Below are 14,871 nucleotides of genomic sequence, written 5' to 3'. Positions count from 1 at the left end.
CGCCCCGTCGCATAATCAGAGCTGTCCGCCTCGAGTCGGAAAGGCCGTGCGTCGTCCGGAATCGCCAGGACCGGTTCCGAGGTGACCGCGTCCTTGATCGCTTGGAACGCCGGAGGCCTCCGCGTCGCCCCAAGTCCATTGCTGGTCCTTCTTGGTGAGCGCAAAGAGAGGACGCGCGAGGGCCGAGAAGTCGCGAATGAACCTGCGGTAGAAATTAGCGAACCCAAGGAACTGCTGAACATCCTTCTTGTTTTCCGGAGTCGGCCAGGCGGAGACACCTGCGACCTTGACGGGGTCCATTTCGACGTGGTTGTGGGAGATGATGACTCCGAGGTATTCGATTGACGATTTTTCAAGTCGCACTTCTCCGCTCGGAGGTACAACTTATGCTCCGGAGTCGGGCGCAAGACCTCCTGGACGATCTGTCGGTGTTTCCGGAGGTCGGAATGGGCGATCAGGATGTCGTCCAGGTAGATCATGACATCTCCGGAAAGGATGAGGTCCTGGAAAATGTCATTCATCATCGTTTGGAACGTCGCGGGAGAGTTTGTCAGGCCGGGTACATCACCAAGGGCTCGAACAGGCCTCGGTTAGTCCGGAAAGCTGCCTTCCACTCATCACCTTCTTTGATCCGGACGTTGTTGAAGCCCCAACGAACGCCGAGTTTGGTGAAGTAACGAGCGCCTTTGAGCCGGTTGATGAGGTCGTTGATCAGCGGAAGGGGGTACCGGTTTTTGACGGTCATCGCGTTGAGGGCCCGATAGTCCTGGACAAAGCGGAGTCCGCCGTCCTTCTTCTTGACGAAGAAGACCGGAGACGCCATCGGAGACTTGGAGGGGCGAATCCGGCCCGTCGACAGCCCTTCCTCGATGAACGCGTCGAGCTCGCGTTGCTCAAGGGGCGAGATGGGGTACACCTTGCAGTTGGCCGGCTTAGCGTCGGGGACGAGTTCGATGGCGTGGTCCCAGGTTCTCCGTCCCGGGAGCGTGTCGAAAGACTCCTTGTTGAAGACGTCCTGGAACTCTTTAGCCCAGTCCGGGATCTCGGAGGGCGGGGGAGCGGAGTTCCTGGCGAAGGCTTCAGCCAGGCGCTGCGAGACAGTACTGCCAGCGCGTATCTCCTCCGAGGGACGGAACGAGGTGTAGAAGATGCGGTCACCATCTTCAAGCTGACCATCGTCATCGTCGTCGTCAGAGTCCGGCGTCAGATCAGGCAGGCCGGAGTCGTCGCCGGAGACGGAATCGTCTCCGTCATCAGACCCAGAAAGGTCCATGGCGCAGACCGAGGGGAACGGGCCGGAGCGGAGTCGCTTCTGGAGCAGCCGGAGTCGCCGTAGCTCAGTCCGTTCAACGCGTTCTTCCTCGCGGCAAGTGGAGCAGCCGCGGGGGCACCGCGTCATCTTGACCTCCTTGGTTTCCCAATCGATCTCTGGGTTATGCTTCCGCAGCCAAGAGTACCCCAGGATGAGGTCTTGTTTACCGAGATGGGTGACGGCGAGTTGAACGCGCTCGGAATGGCCTTTGTAGCGTAGGACCAAGTCCGCGATCTGGTTGATGGAGCCAGCATCATTCGGAGTGCCATCGACGTTGAAGACCGGAATCGGCTGCGCCAGGGTGCGGACCGGAATGCCATTCCGAGCGACGTGGTTCGTGTCGATGAAGTCGGAGGTGGCACCACAGTCAACAAGCCCAGAAAGGGAGAGCTTCAACGCACTGGTGGTGGACTCTAGCTCCAACGGGAGGTGGAGGGAGTTTACTCCGGGGGAGGCAGCGACAGTGTACTGCTTGGGCAATTTCTTTTCCCAGGCAGTGAGGCGGCGGGGACGACAACCGGAGTCGCGGGCGGAGTCGGAGACGGAGTCGAAATGGGGGCAGGGGAGGGTATGTCTTTCGTTTCAGGCTCGTTGTAGGGCAAAGGAATTGATTCGTCATACAAACAAGCGAAACGATTTATGGACGCGAACGAGGGCACACCAGTCACTCGTCGCGGGGACAAAATCCTCTCCGGCCATCGACTCCGCAGCTGTCTCCGGCAGCGCAGCTGTGTCCGAGTAGCGGGCGATCAACTCCGCTAACATCTCGTCACCGAGTTGTTGGATCACCTCGTCGAGGATGTCCATTGAGCGGACGTCCAGGGGGAGGGGGCAATCCCGGCGAGATGGTTTGGGTCGCCGCACCTGAAGCAGGCGCGACGAGGGGCACCCCGAGCCCTAGTGCGATCCAACTCCATGGGGACGGGAGCTGGAGGCGCCGGAGCGGGGGCGCGGGCCGCGGGTGGCACGACCGGAGCCACCGGGCGGAAAAGGGCCGGAGCCGGGATGCGGTTGACCGGAAACGGAGTCCGAATCAAACCGCCAGGCGTCTTGGGGGCGGCTGACTTGATCAGCTTGGCCCGGACCAGGGCCTCGTATTGACGGAAGGCCCGGGTGCGCCAGCTAAGGTAGTCCCGGAGGTCCGGGGGGTCGTTCGAGGACGTGATTCCGTTGTTGATCAAGGGGTCAAGTCCGTGGCGGAACTTGGTCACCTTGACCAACGCGTCTTCGAATCCGGCGAGGTCCATCAGGTCCTCGGTCGTCGGTGTACTGGTAGACATCCTTTGTGCCCATGTGATAGGCGGAAGTCTCCAGTTTGGAGAGAGCATGATCTTGCTCGTTCTCCTCGACGAACCGGAGTCGAAACTCGGAAACGAACGAGCCCCAGGACGGAAACGGAAACGGGGCTTTGCTTCCGTGGCGCTCCGCCCATTGCTGAGCGGGTCCTTCTGCCATAAACGACATGGCATAGCGGACGGCCTTTTCCTCACTCGCCTCTCCGTTGACCACAAAGGCCTCAGGGGCAAGGCGGGCGTAGGTGCGGACCGCGTAAAGGAACGCGCGGCCGCGTTTCCGATCGCCGTTGAAGGTGAACGGAGGGTTTGGTCGCAAGACCAATTTTGAGGCGAGGTTGATGTCGCCAAAGAGGGCTTCGAATCGCCCTGAACCGGAGTCGGAGTCGGAATCGACGTCTCCGGGGGTGGTGTTGTTTGGGGTCCGCCAGCAGTATTAGCGGCGGCAGCGGCAGCGGAAGCCTGGGTGGTGAGAAGAGTAAGGGCCTCAGTTAGGCGGTCGATTTTCGCCTCGAGTGCATCCAGCCGAGTGTCAGCGTCAGGAGTAGCTCCGGAAGGCATGACAGGTGCGGGGGGACAGGAGTGACAGAGGAGGAGGGGACAAGTGGTAGGGGCGGTGACGAGGGGAACGGACTCGTATTCCGAGCCTGAGTCAGCGCCGAACCTAGCAATCTTGTCCGGTTGATCCCGTAGAGAGTTTCTTCTGCTGTAAGGGCAACCCCGGAGGCCTGAGATCAAGGTCCTAGCAGGGGAGGATCCAAAGAGTGAATAGAAGTAAGCAAATACAAGTGAGGCTGACCTAGCAGGGGAGGATCCAAAGAGAAGAAACTCTAAGGGTCCGCCTGCTAGGTAGCGGAACTATATACTGCGCTCTTGACGCGCCAAGGTTGATCGTTGCTCCGTGCAGTATGCCTGCGCCATGTCGCAGGCCAGGTCCCAGGGGGATCGCCAGGCGGGGGCGGCGATGCGCCTGACGGAGGCGGTGATGCGATCACCGGAGTCGGAACCGGAGTCGGACCGGAATCGGGATCGTCTCCGAGGGGCCGAAAGGGAGGTTCCCCTGACAGGAGCGTAAAATCTGATAAATTGTACAACAGTATTATCTTGCTCAACGACCGGTGTAGGCGTCCTTCGAGCCCTTGCAGTATGAAACGGTGATGTTGTCTATATAAGCATCTCGGCACGCACGCCGCATGCCTCGGATCTTCTTCCGCCGCCGGCTCCTGCTCCTGCTCCGACGCAGGCTCCTCCGCCGCTGCCTCGCCGCTCCCAAACGCGGTCACGTGACGCTAAATCTCACAGATTCGCAGTTAGCATTCCTTCCACAGATTCTTATTTTGGCCCTGAAAAATGGTCAGTGTCCGGTTCGTGGCTTAAACGCGTTAATTAACACCTTCCAACGCGTTTTCTGGGAAGAGAATCCCATTCTGCAGTTCTTACACTGTCGGTGCGTGGTCTCCCCCCCGAAGGTAGTGCAGCGAGGGCAACAAAAAAAAAAGGACGACTCACCGCTGCCGTCATCACGACCAAGACAGCGCGTGCAGGACCTCTACCAAGAAATAAGCAAACACACAAGAAACCACAGGGAGAATAGACTTACGGCTGGTCAATGTCCGTTGTCCAAGCGAGTACTCCTCCACATGAGCAGCTGGCGCATCCGAGACCTATGCGCGCCCTCTCGTTCGGATCCGCTCGACGACCCGTCCACTCTGACCTGCAATCACATCCATCTCGTGTCAATGGACATCATCATAGCCGCTGTCGGTTGCTCCGAAGCGCAGGAAGGTGGCAGAAAAAGGCGGGGATGGGATGGCAATGGCGGCAGTCGACAGGATGGTTGCCGCAGAGACAGGCCCGAGCCAGGTAAAGCCACGAATGATGGCGGCTAGCGCCGACAGGCCGGTCGAGGGAGATGGCCGGAAGCAGAGAGAAGGCCGGGGGAATAGCTTGCAGCGCTTCTGTAAAGGAGTCAGCAAGAGCACAAGCAGAATGTAAACTTGAGTCTTACCTGATTTCCGAGGGCAGGCAGCGGGATACCACGCGTGCGATATTCGGGAAGGATATTCTCGGGCTTGGTCGCCGCCCGACTTTGATACACTTGACGCCGTGGGCGGGGCAGTGGTCGCGGGACTAAGAATGTCGAAGACGTAGAAGGATCGTGGACGAGAAAAGGCGCGTTGGGGTGGGACCGCGATGTTGAACAACAAGGGAAGGGGCTGGCAGCGGTCACATCAGGTGGTGCAAGGAAAGGGCCAGGGGGAACAGCGCTTCTGGAAAGGAATCAGCAAGGGCACAATCACAATATCAACTTCGAGTCTTACCTCAATTCAAGTGGCGTCGAACAACGTGTGTGATATTCTGTCTCGCGCTTGAGTCGGGGTGGACAGGCGGGATAGATGGCCGCGCCGAGAGAGACAGGCCGGGCCGGGGAATCACAAATGAGCGTGCGAGATGGTGGGCGGACAAGCGTTGTGCGCAACTGCAATGTCCAAATTGGTCGGCCAAGCCATCTGCGAAGTCAAGGCCAGGCCAACTCGAAGTTATCCATGATGGCGACGTTGAGCTTTGCTCGAAGACGCGGGAAGTAATGGCGCCGAGAGTTTAACGACGAGGTCGAGGGGAAGAGGAAATGGCCCATGGTGGGGGAAAGAAGAGTTGTGCAATGCCCAAGTTGGGCTCGGACGCTGGCCGCTGATGAAGTTGGTGAATGGGGAGCCTGGACTTGACGAATGTCAAGGGAATAGACAGCTGGTTGGCGGCCCGAACCCCCGACCGCCAACACGCGCTCGTCGCAAGCATCGGCATGGGTGCAGTTGAGCGTGGGACGGCAGGTACATATAGAGCACCGCGCGGTTCTTGCTAGTGCGAGATCATGGTGGACTGTCGAGACGGCGGGGTGAAAGAATATGGCGGCGGGAGTGAAGGGTATTGGTATGGCATAGCCGAAGACCATGGGGCGTGAATGAGAGCACGCAGACACGAGAGCGGGCCCAAGCTCAGCACTGTCAGCCACGACTGATGTGTTGACGTGCCGAATCTGATAATGTGCATTGTGAGTCGTTGTTTATGCTCTGAAACACGCTACTTACCGTCCTAATAATCAGGGCGACACGCGAGTGAGCGCGTTGCTAGTTGAGCGCCAAGACTTGACGACTGCAACGAGCGTAAATGCGGCGGGGAGACTGAACCCATGGCCACCGTCTGGAACCTGAGCTGGCCAGCGCTAGGATGTCGCCGCTAGCATGGAATTGGAGGCTTGTTGGAGGCGCTTTTCGAGAGGGCTGCGTGATGAAGGGATTGAAGCGGTGAGGCTGATACCGGACGCGAAAGCCCGCTAAGTCTAATGATATGTCTCGTCAGTCGTCGTTGCTTGAGCCATACCTCAAGCATTATTACTTACCGTTGTCAAGAGGAATTCCCTCAAGTCGGGACCGCCAGTGCTACGCGTTGAGGCATTTGGTGAAGCCATAACTGGAGGGCGCTCAGCGCTGCAAGGATTATGAGTACGAGTCGCCGTCAACAGAGTGAAAAACGACCTCACAAGGTTGCAGGAACTGGTCTACACTACAAGTGCGTCAAGACAGTCACGAGCGGCACCCAAACGGCGCTACACAAGGATGATGAGGAAAGGAGAGCAGAAGGAGCAGAAACGAACTCACAGTAGTGCCAGAGGCAACTTGAATGAGGCGTCGCTGGGTGGAAGTGGGCAATACGGACTTCAGTGGTGGTAGAGAGAGGAAAGAGGGCGACAGTGTGACTTGATGTTACATTGCGCGTAAGTTCTAAGCGTAAGCGACATTGTTGACAGTATTCACTGGAAAAAGTAATGTTGAACTTCAGGCGGCATGTGGCTGTCTTGCGTGTTCAAGTTTCGTTGAAGCAAATGGTCAACACTGGCCTCTGCAGCACGCAGAGGGAGGGTTGCGAACACGCTTGGGGAGCTTGCCAAGCACTGTCGTAAGGTCGCACGTAAAGACGGTGGGCTAGTCCATGTCGTCAACATGACGGAGAAACGCAAGCGTGTCACACATCAGTTCCGATCAACATCAATGCCGTCTTCACGCAAAATTTTGCAGTGGATGCAGAACCTTAGACTGAGAACAACAAAGACCTCCAGAGTCCACTGGTCAATACACAAACCAGTCCAAGACTGGCTGCTTTTGGAGCTTTCCCAAGCTTCGGCACCAAACCATCAAATTTGATATCGGCAAGCAAATGCCGTTGTGATACCAAACTACTATGAGCGGAGATCCGACTCCGGCGCGCGTCATGTACGTTTGGGCGCGACGAATGAGAATGGGTGCGGCGAGCCAAGCCCGCGCACAAATGCAAATACAGAGCGGCGAACTGGAGTTTGCCATTTTGCCGACACGGGGTGCTGCAGATGTAATGCTGTGAAGAGTAAGCGTAAACGAACAATAGAGCAGTGGTTATGCTGCAGGGTTTGGCCTCTGCTGTTTTCCTTGTTCCACTCAGTCTTTACCTTTTTCTCAAGCTCTCCCCCAGAAGAGAAATTGTGCCAGTTTCACAGTTTATAAGGGCTGTTCCTGCACTTTGACGCGCAACATTGTCGTTGAACATCAGGTCACGTGACCCAACACCACTCGACCAAAAAGGAAATTCGCGCAGTATCTCGCGACGTGTGGCCTCAGAAATGCTCCAATTGCTTAGAAACTTTCAGAAAATGTCTTACGTAAGCTCCTGAGTCAGGCGGCGACGCGTTGTCCCGCGATATATAGCCTCCAAAATCTGTATATTCTCTAGACCACAAATTTCAGTTTTCTGCCATCTACGCATGCTATTTTGCGCCGATTACCTTGAATTTTCACAGAAATCATGATTACGTAAGCGGTTATCTGCCCGTATTCTCCGATTTCCTCACAGACTAAAGCCAATGCTTAGAATGCTTAGATGTTCTGGTTTCCTCTGCCGTTTTCAACGGCCATCTGGCCCTGCGCTTAGCAAACGCGCTAGAAGCATCATGGCATATGTCTGCTACCTGTCAGGTCTTTATCCATGGGCGTTCCGAGCCCTGCCAATGCTGCATTTCCTGTGGTTTCTGAAAACTTACATTTATTGTGTATTATAGAGCTTGTGGAGGCTGGAACCAGTCCAATTTCATCCAGTACAGTGGTATGGACATAAAGATAGTATAATATAGCGTCAGAATCCCTTGAACTGCCCCGATATCATTCCCACACGATCTACATCTTCCGACTTGACTCGAATCCCGCCCTTAGGAACATCTGTCAAGCGGTATCCACCGCTACTGTCACTCGCTTAGTGGGCGCTCCGAAGCCTGAGGATATAAAAGGCTCACCGATTTCACCTTTTCCCATGATTCCCTCTCTCCCATCTTTGAGTTCGTCGTCGACATCAACGGCGCTCTCCCTCCCCACTGTCGCCATCCCACCGTCATCTCCCTCAAGCTCGTCGCGGCGCCGCGCATGGCCAACAAGTTTCACGATGAAGTCTGATTGCCTTAGTCAGTTTTTGGTGGGTTTCACTTCGATTTCGGGATCACTCACTTATCAATAAGGCCGAGACGGGCCTTTCGGCGCACAAAGTGCTGCCACTTTCTGCCGCGTTTGCCTACTTGAGTGCGCCGGAATCGATTTACGACGACGCGAGAAAGGTGAAGATGGCGATATCGAGATAAGGCGGGGGCGTGTTGCGTCGGGTTCGCGGCTGGCCGGAGTTGTTCTTGCGGCAGGTGGGTTGCGGCTACTTGTTTTCCAAGTGATGGGCTTACATTTGCAGCCCAGTCTTGACTCGTCGCGTTGGCCAGTTCTGCCGCGTTCGGGATCCATGGCCGACAACGTGTTTTGGGTCAAAACCGTGTTTTGCGGCAAGGTATCCGTGAGTTGTTAGACTGCCGTTGCCGTTTCCGTGCTGACTTAACAAGTCTGCGCCGGGTTGCCGGAGAAGTCGGCGTAAATTGGATTGGAGTCGGGCAGTAGGTGGTTGACGGTCGCGAGTGCGGTACTGGCCCGACAGCGCTGAGCCTTGTCGTCAGATTGAAGGCCTTGACTTTGGCAGTGTGTCTTGACGCTATTCGCCGAGTTTTTTTGTGCTAACTTGAATCTTAGCAGGTGTTAGTGGTCGTAAACAACGACGGGAGAGGCGGAGTTCATACAGGATGGTGCTGGCTAAAGACATTGGCGCTGTCGTTGTTCCCGCCCTTCACAACGAGTAAGGTGTCGTTCTCCACATTCACAGTCTGGACTGACCTGACTCGCAAGTTATTTTCCCTCCCCAACGTCCGCTTCCTTGTTGTTGTCGTCGTCATCTGCAACAGCGCGCAGCTTGTTGTTGTATCCGCTAGTTTGAAATAGCTGTCGGAGGTGGTGTCATGAGTGGCCGTGGAGAAGTCAAGAAGACCTTGTTCGTTGTTGTCCCCGCCTGGTGAAAAGCCTGAGATAGCCGTTGACCGTCGTTTGACCTCTTTTTGGAAAGATCTTGGTCTAAATCGGCGCTCGGGTGGACGGTGGTCGTTATTGGAGTTGGGTTGTTGGTCGGCGTTTGTCTGCATTTTGACTCTAGCGAAATTGCGGGCCGAGTTTCGCAAAAGGTCGTCGTTGCAGTCTGTTTGGGGGATAAGTGAGTATATTGGTCCGCTACAATTTGTCTACAACTCACCCGTTTCAAGCTAGCACAAGACTTGCATCGTCTCCGGGAGTTGAATCGGCACAGAAGAGGCGGGATTGATGTTGTCGTAGCCGTAGCCTTAGTTCGAGAGGGCACGGAGTTGCCGAGTGAGTTTGAGACGGTGCCTGAGTGTTTTCCGGCTTGCTAGATACGGCTTGAGCGTTAGGAGGAGGTCGCAGTCAAGATTATCGCGTGCCGTCACACAAATTTGTGACTTGTCTTTCGACCACCACACTGGTCCACAGTCGTTCCTTATGGCCTTGGTCCGTCTTCCGGCTATACATTCACACATGCTTGCTTATTACGCTCCGACATCCCAGCACTCGCCTTATTCGTCTTTTAAACTGCAAGGTGCGGATTTGTACTCTCTCTGTTTTCTTGACTCAAGTCTTCTGCAGCGCGTTCTTCGACTTCAAAATTAGCAACACTGTCGATAGGCACAGGTGGGACTGATACTGTGAGAAGGATAGCAGCGATATTCGGCTTCAAGGTACGTGGCCAAAGCATATTGACAACAGCGGAGTGTGCTTACCTTCTTCCAGCTCGATCATCATCCTTCACCACTACCACCACCACGTTCCAATTAGAGGGAGTGAAGGATGGTCGGGGACGCATAGTTGCTGCTATCATAAGGTGCGTTACTCGTTCATGTATCAACAACATGATTGAAAGGTCAACACAGTTTTGCCCCAATTCCTGCACAGGCACGAACTACACTCAACGAACCCGCCCTCCCCCATCGGCCTCGAAAGCCTTCTGCCAAGCCAACGAGGTCAGTCTTTGCCTTGATTATGTTGCAATTTTGGCTCATTTCTCGCGGCAGACAGCCCTTAATCGCGCGAAAACTTGGAAAAGGACGGTGAATTTGCTTGGATCACTGCGCTTACGTAAGCCCTTTCTGGGACACTTTTTTGCGTTTTAAAACTCACTTTTTTGCAGGATTTTGCCGCCGGAGGCGTGAATAACGCCCTGGACATGAAAGTCACGCATTCGCAGCAACATATTTTGTCCTCTGGTGGCCTCCGTCGCTTGCGAACGCGAGCCATGCGCCGTTAGGCGCATCACATTGTGGATAGTGAGTGAGTTGTTCGCTACTTGACTCTGTTATCTAACGAGCTCGGCAGATATGGAGCACGAGCCAATGCCCAACACCCGAGAAAATGCCAGGCCTGTTTGGGAACATGGGGAACCATGGATTCAAGGTAAGTTTTGCATTCGCATCTTACTGTGACACTTGTTTACTTCGATTCAGACCCATCTGCTCTTGCTACAAGGCTGTACAGCACGCCGCGCCATTGCAAGTAGAGAACAACAACAACGCGTGAGTTGTCGCCTTGACGTTTGGCGTTCTAATGCCTGACCGAATTACAGCAAAGTACCGTTGGCAATGCCGCGCAGTCTTCAAAGGCAGAAGGTTTTGACAGGTGGGTTGTTGGGCCGGCGCGGTTGAGAGAGCTCGGCAGGCAAAAGGTGAGTCCCTTTTTTGCTGCCATCCTCAAACCTCTTCAACAAGTCATTGCAGGTGCAACTCTTGCTGCCCGCCCCCCAGATGCATACAAGGACAGGCTTGAAAGCCTTCCGGGACGCGACGGTCAGTTTTGAGCCTTCATTTACTCCCACTTTCGCTCATTTCCTGCACCAGACACCGCGCGAAAACGAGAGTAAGATTTGCTGGGATGTGATGTTACGCAAGTACATTCTGCACCATCTTTTCGCCTTTCAAAACTCATTTTTTTGCAGATTCTTTGCTGCCAGAGGCGTGAATAACGCCCAGGGCATGCACTCGCATCAGCATGCCTCATCCCCTGATGTCTGCGAACGCGAGTGAGTGAGTTTCTCTCTCTATTGGACTTTGTAATCTCAAGAACAGGAGCCGCCTCAACACCCAAGACAACGCCGGGTAACGGAATTTGACTGGGCACCGCCAATGTTTGACCCAATGGCGGGGAGCGCAAGCGCGAGAGGACGGCGTGGATAGTGAATTAGTTTTTTTCGCTATCCGCGCAAGACAGGATTGGGGTTGTTTTGGAGCATGGGCAACAGGTTTGTGGTCAGGAGCTATTTGCTGGGCAGACGAAGAGAAGGAGTAGGCGTCGCCTTGGGCGCTGAGACGTAGTGTATTGTTCATGGAATACATGTATATGTCATCTCTTCTCGTCCTCCCAGTCATGGTTTTCACCACTAAAATATGCGCTGAAACTGTTTAGTCTTCAAATGGAGTCAGGACATACTTTTGCGCAAACAAACCGCTTGACCTAAATCGACACTATCAAATGGTGGGAGCGAAGACGCGGAAAGGATACTCACACTCGAGCTGAAAACGCATGCGGGGAGACAGCCAGCCGCCTGCACAACGGCCGCAGGTGCAACAATACTTGTTCTTGGCAGTATATTGCTCGACTGTGCTTTGAACTAGCATACCCATACTTTGTTTGAGCAAAAACTCTACTTCAAGCAATGTGAAGAGGTGTGAAACCAGCCAAGTCAGATGTGTGGACACTAGATGGGTCGCAAAAAGAAGCAGCCATCGCGCCTCTCGTCTTTCACGTCCCCTCACCATGATACGAGGTATTCTCGACGGTGCCGCCGCGCTCCTTGGCTATGGCGCCAGTAGTATGTGTTTTGTGTGGTCAAAATGTGTTCATAATTCAATTTTCAAGGCGAAACTGCCCCACTCGATTTCTCTTCCACCGAGATTGTCGTCCTGCCAGCAAACGCAGGCCCCGATGAGCCCGTCACCGTCTGTTTCTTCTGGCCCGGCTCAAAAGAGGTGTTGACGAAGATGCCGGGCTATCCTCAGCCCTTACGCACGGTGTCCAAACCCACGTTCCGAGTTGGAGAGGCGGGAAGCAAGGGGCTTGGTCTTTTTGCTGCTCGTGCTCTCGGTCAAGGAGAGCTTATCATCGATGAGCGGCCATTGCTCATCAGCGTTCGCGGGGTGCCCGTCGCAGTGCCCATCTGGTATAGTCAGGAGCAGACGACAAAATACCAGCTGAACTTGAAAGAGTTTGAGAAGTACCTAGAGGTGGTTTTGAAGGAAATGCGGCCTGCAGATCGGGATGCTTTCATGTCCCTTGCAAACAGCCATACGACCGATGGATCAGTGAGTTGTCACTCACATTTCTTTCTTTTGTGTTACTAACTCGTCTTGTTGCAAGGGACCTATAGCTGGTCGAATCCGAACGAATAGCATCGGTCTGGATGGACTTTGCCCTGATATGAGTGGTCCAATGGCACAGTATAGCTCTGTCCCGCATTTTATTTCGCGCATGAACAATAGGCACGTCTTCCTATCGTATTTTCGTCTTTCTCTGATAGTCTTCTTACAGTTGCTGCCCCAATACGAGCACCAACTTCCACGACGCGTCTATCTCCTATACGATCTATGCAGCACGTGACATTGCGGAAGGCGAAGAACTGACGTTGGCTTATTCCGACGTCTGGGACACTGCAGCGAATCGCCAGCAGACCTTCAAGCCATACGGATTCGTTTGCGCGTGTGATGCGTGTCTTGACCCCATCAACTCCGACACTCGTCGTGCCAAGATTCGCTCGTTCATTCCAACCGTACAGTTGTGGGCCGTCAACCGGTCTTTGCCTGACGACTGGCTCATCAACAAGTGTCTCGAGCAAATAGCGCTGTTGGAGCAGGAAAAGCTCGAGGGCGAGGCGCAGTACCACGCCGCCATCAATGCCATCATGGAGGCATATATTTGTCTGGGAAATTCTCCTAAAGTGCGCCATTGGGCGGCACGGGCACGGAAATGCCCGTGGGCGGCAAACATTTATGTGCTGATTGCCCTCAAGTCGCATAGTCGCCACCCGCTGTGGCGCATGCGACAAGCCAAAGGGAGAAATGGCGTCGCAGCTCAAGCGGTTGGCGGCACTCGCGGGCGGGACGGACAACGGAAGAGGGCTCATAATGTTTGCAGGAGCGTAAAATCTGATAAATTGTACAACAGTGTTATCTTGCTCAACGACCGGTGTAGGCGTCCTTCGAGCCCTTGCGGTATGAAACGGTGATGTGGTCATCTCGGCACGCACGCCGCACGCCGCGTGCCTCGGATCTTCCTCCGCCGCAGGCTCCTCCTCCGCCGCCTCGCCGCTCCCAAACGCTGAACTGGTCAGGTATGGCAGATTATCCCATTTTGCTAAGGAAACTGACGAGTAGTCAGCGGTGCAAGCGTGTTTTCTGCATTCAGCAGCACTTGCCAGGCTGGGTATGCTGGCCGGAAGTGAGCGCGTGTTCCCGCTGACGTTCTACGTGAAACGGGAGTGCTGGGCCATTAGCTAAGGGCGGAGAGCTCGATAGTAAACTAAACCGACGAGGTAAGCGTTATCTCCGTGAATTCATAGTTTTGCAACGTTGGTCTTTGGAAAGCCATTTATCACAAGCAGCGGACGCGAATCAGGGAGTGTGTTTTCTGCATTCAGCAACACTTGTTGGGCTGGTTTGGGCGAAATCATGGGGCTACAACGGTCAGGTTTGCCCATGTTCGTCCGAGTTTTACTCAACACGTACTTTGTGTCGATCGATCGAGAGGACCACAGCACATCCTTCGCGCACGCCAGCGACGACCTCCACAGTCCAGACTACACCCCTTCCGTTCAAGCCCGAGGCGTTGCTCGCGGTTCTGGCAGCAAAAAAAAAAAAAAAAAAGTTAGTTGAGCAAAATGTACCGCGGAAAGTGCTCACGTAAGCGACGCGATCAGGGAGAATTTTTGTCTCCAGCTCGGCCGCGCGTCGTTGGTATATGTCGGCAGTGGTCGAGGATAGCTTCAAGCTCAAGGAAGTAGACGAGTTCTGCAAAACACGGTGAGCCACACAAATGGTGACAGCGAGCGGCAAACCAACCTGGCTGTCAAGCAGTCGTAGGGCTAACGCAGCGCCAGCTGGACGGTTGGTCGGTGCATTGTGGTGTTCGGCGTTGGCGCTTGAAGGTCGGGTCACGCCTTGGCAGTGCTGTGACGCCCGGCGCCGGGACCCGGACCGACGCTCTTTCCACGACCACCACGAACTACTCTCTTCCATCCCGAAACCGAGCTCCCACAAACTGGCAGCGTGGCCGGCCGGCCAAGGACTCTGGCTTCCAGCCCTCCGACAAGCATCAGCAGTAGTCTACTGCGACATTCTTACGGCGACCACCACTTCATTCCGCGCGGGTCCAGCCAGCTACGGGTTCCGATCACAACCGGCACGCCTCGCACAAGGGGAGATGGCGGCACCGTTTTGCGGAACACGGTGAGTGTCAGTCCGACTGGCCCGCTGACCGTCTTTGCAGCCGGCCCAGCTCTCGCAGCAGCAACCACCACCGGCAACGGCGAAACTCAGGCCAGGCGGCACAGCCGGCGTCTGGCTTTCCCTCCATCTCACGACTACATACTGGCTACTGGGACCTCCGGAACGGCAAATCCCTCCCGCTGAAGCAATCCACCCAAACGGCGCAACCGCTCGTTCTGGCCGGGAAGGTGAGCCGAATGCAGTGTTGGGGAGCGGGTGAGTTGGGGCAGATTCGGGAAGACATGATTTGCTCACCTGCCGTTCCGCCCCAGTCAAGCTCAATTCCCGCAACTGCCAAATCCGTACTTCGAAACCGTGTTAACGATTATGGTTCCGCC

General features: G+C 55.1%; 3 protein-coding genes across 3 annotated transcripts; 2 read left to right on the top strand and 1 right to left on the bottom strand.

Annotated features, from left to right (window-relative positions):
• Window positions 1-10,412: 10,412 nt before the first annotated feature.
• Window positions 10,413-11,156, top strand: MIND_01399700 (uncharacterized protein; the record flags this gene model as incomplete). The annotated part of the gene is made up of 7 exons (XM_037370403.1): window positions 10,413-10,454; window positions 10,505-10,573; window positions 10,624-10,722; window positions 10,775-10,843; window positions 10,895-10,944; window positions 10,993-11,076; window positions 11,123-11,156. 7 exons carry the CDS (start codon window positions 10,413-10,415, stop codon window positions 11,154-11,156), a joined length of 447 nt encoding a protein of 148 aa, XP_037213404.1.
• Window positions 11,157-11,810: 654 nt separating this feature from the next.
• On the top strand, window positions 11,811-13,199 carry MIND_01399600 (SET domain-containing protein; the record flags this gene model as incomplete). The annotated part of the gene is made up of 5 exons (XM_037370402.1): window positions 11,811-11,865; window positions 11,913-12,355; window positions 12,411-12,547; window positions 12,582-13,128; window positions 13,185-13,199. The coding sequence occupies 5 exons, from the start codon at window positions 11,811-11,813 to the stop codon at window positions 13,197-13,199; spliced, it is 1,197 nt and encodes a 398-aa protein (XP_037213403.1).
• A 516-nt stretch (window positions 13,200-13,715) lies between these two features.
• MIND_01399500 (uncharacterized protein) lies at window positions 13,716-14,284 on the bottom strand (the record flags this gene model as incomplete). The annotated part of the gene is made up of 4 exons (XM_037370401.1): window positions 13,716-13,723; window positions 13,775-13,886; window positions 13,949-14,056; window positions 14,108-14,284. 4 exons carry the CDS (start codon window positions 14,282-14,284, stop codon window positions 13,716-13,718), a joined length of 405 nt encoding a protein of 134 aa, XP_037213402.1.
• Window positions 14,285-14,871: the final 587 nt, after the last annotated feature.

The sequence above is a fragment of the Mycena indigotica genome (assembly GCF_014461135.1).
Source record: "Mycena indigotica strain 171206Taipei chromosome Unknown Mind.scaff0017, whole genome shotgun sequence".
Taxonomy (NCBI): Eukaryota; Fungi; Basidiomycota; class Agaricomycetes; order Agaricales; family Mycenaceae; genus Mycena; species Mycena indigotica.
The sequence above is the reverse complement of the archived record's forward strand: the minus strand, read 5'-3'. Positions and strand labels throughout refer to the sequence as shown.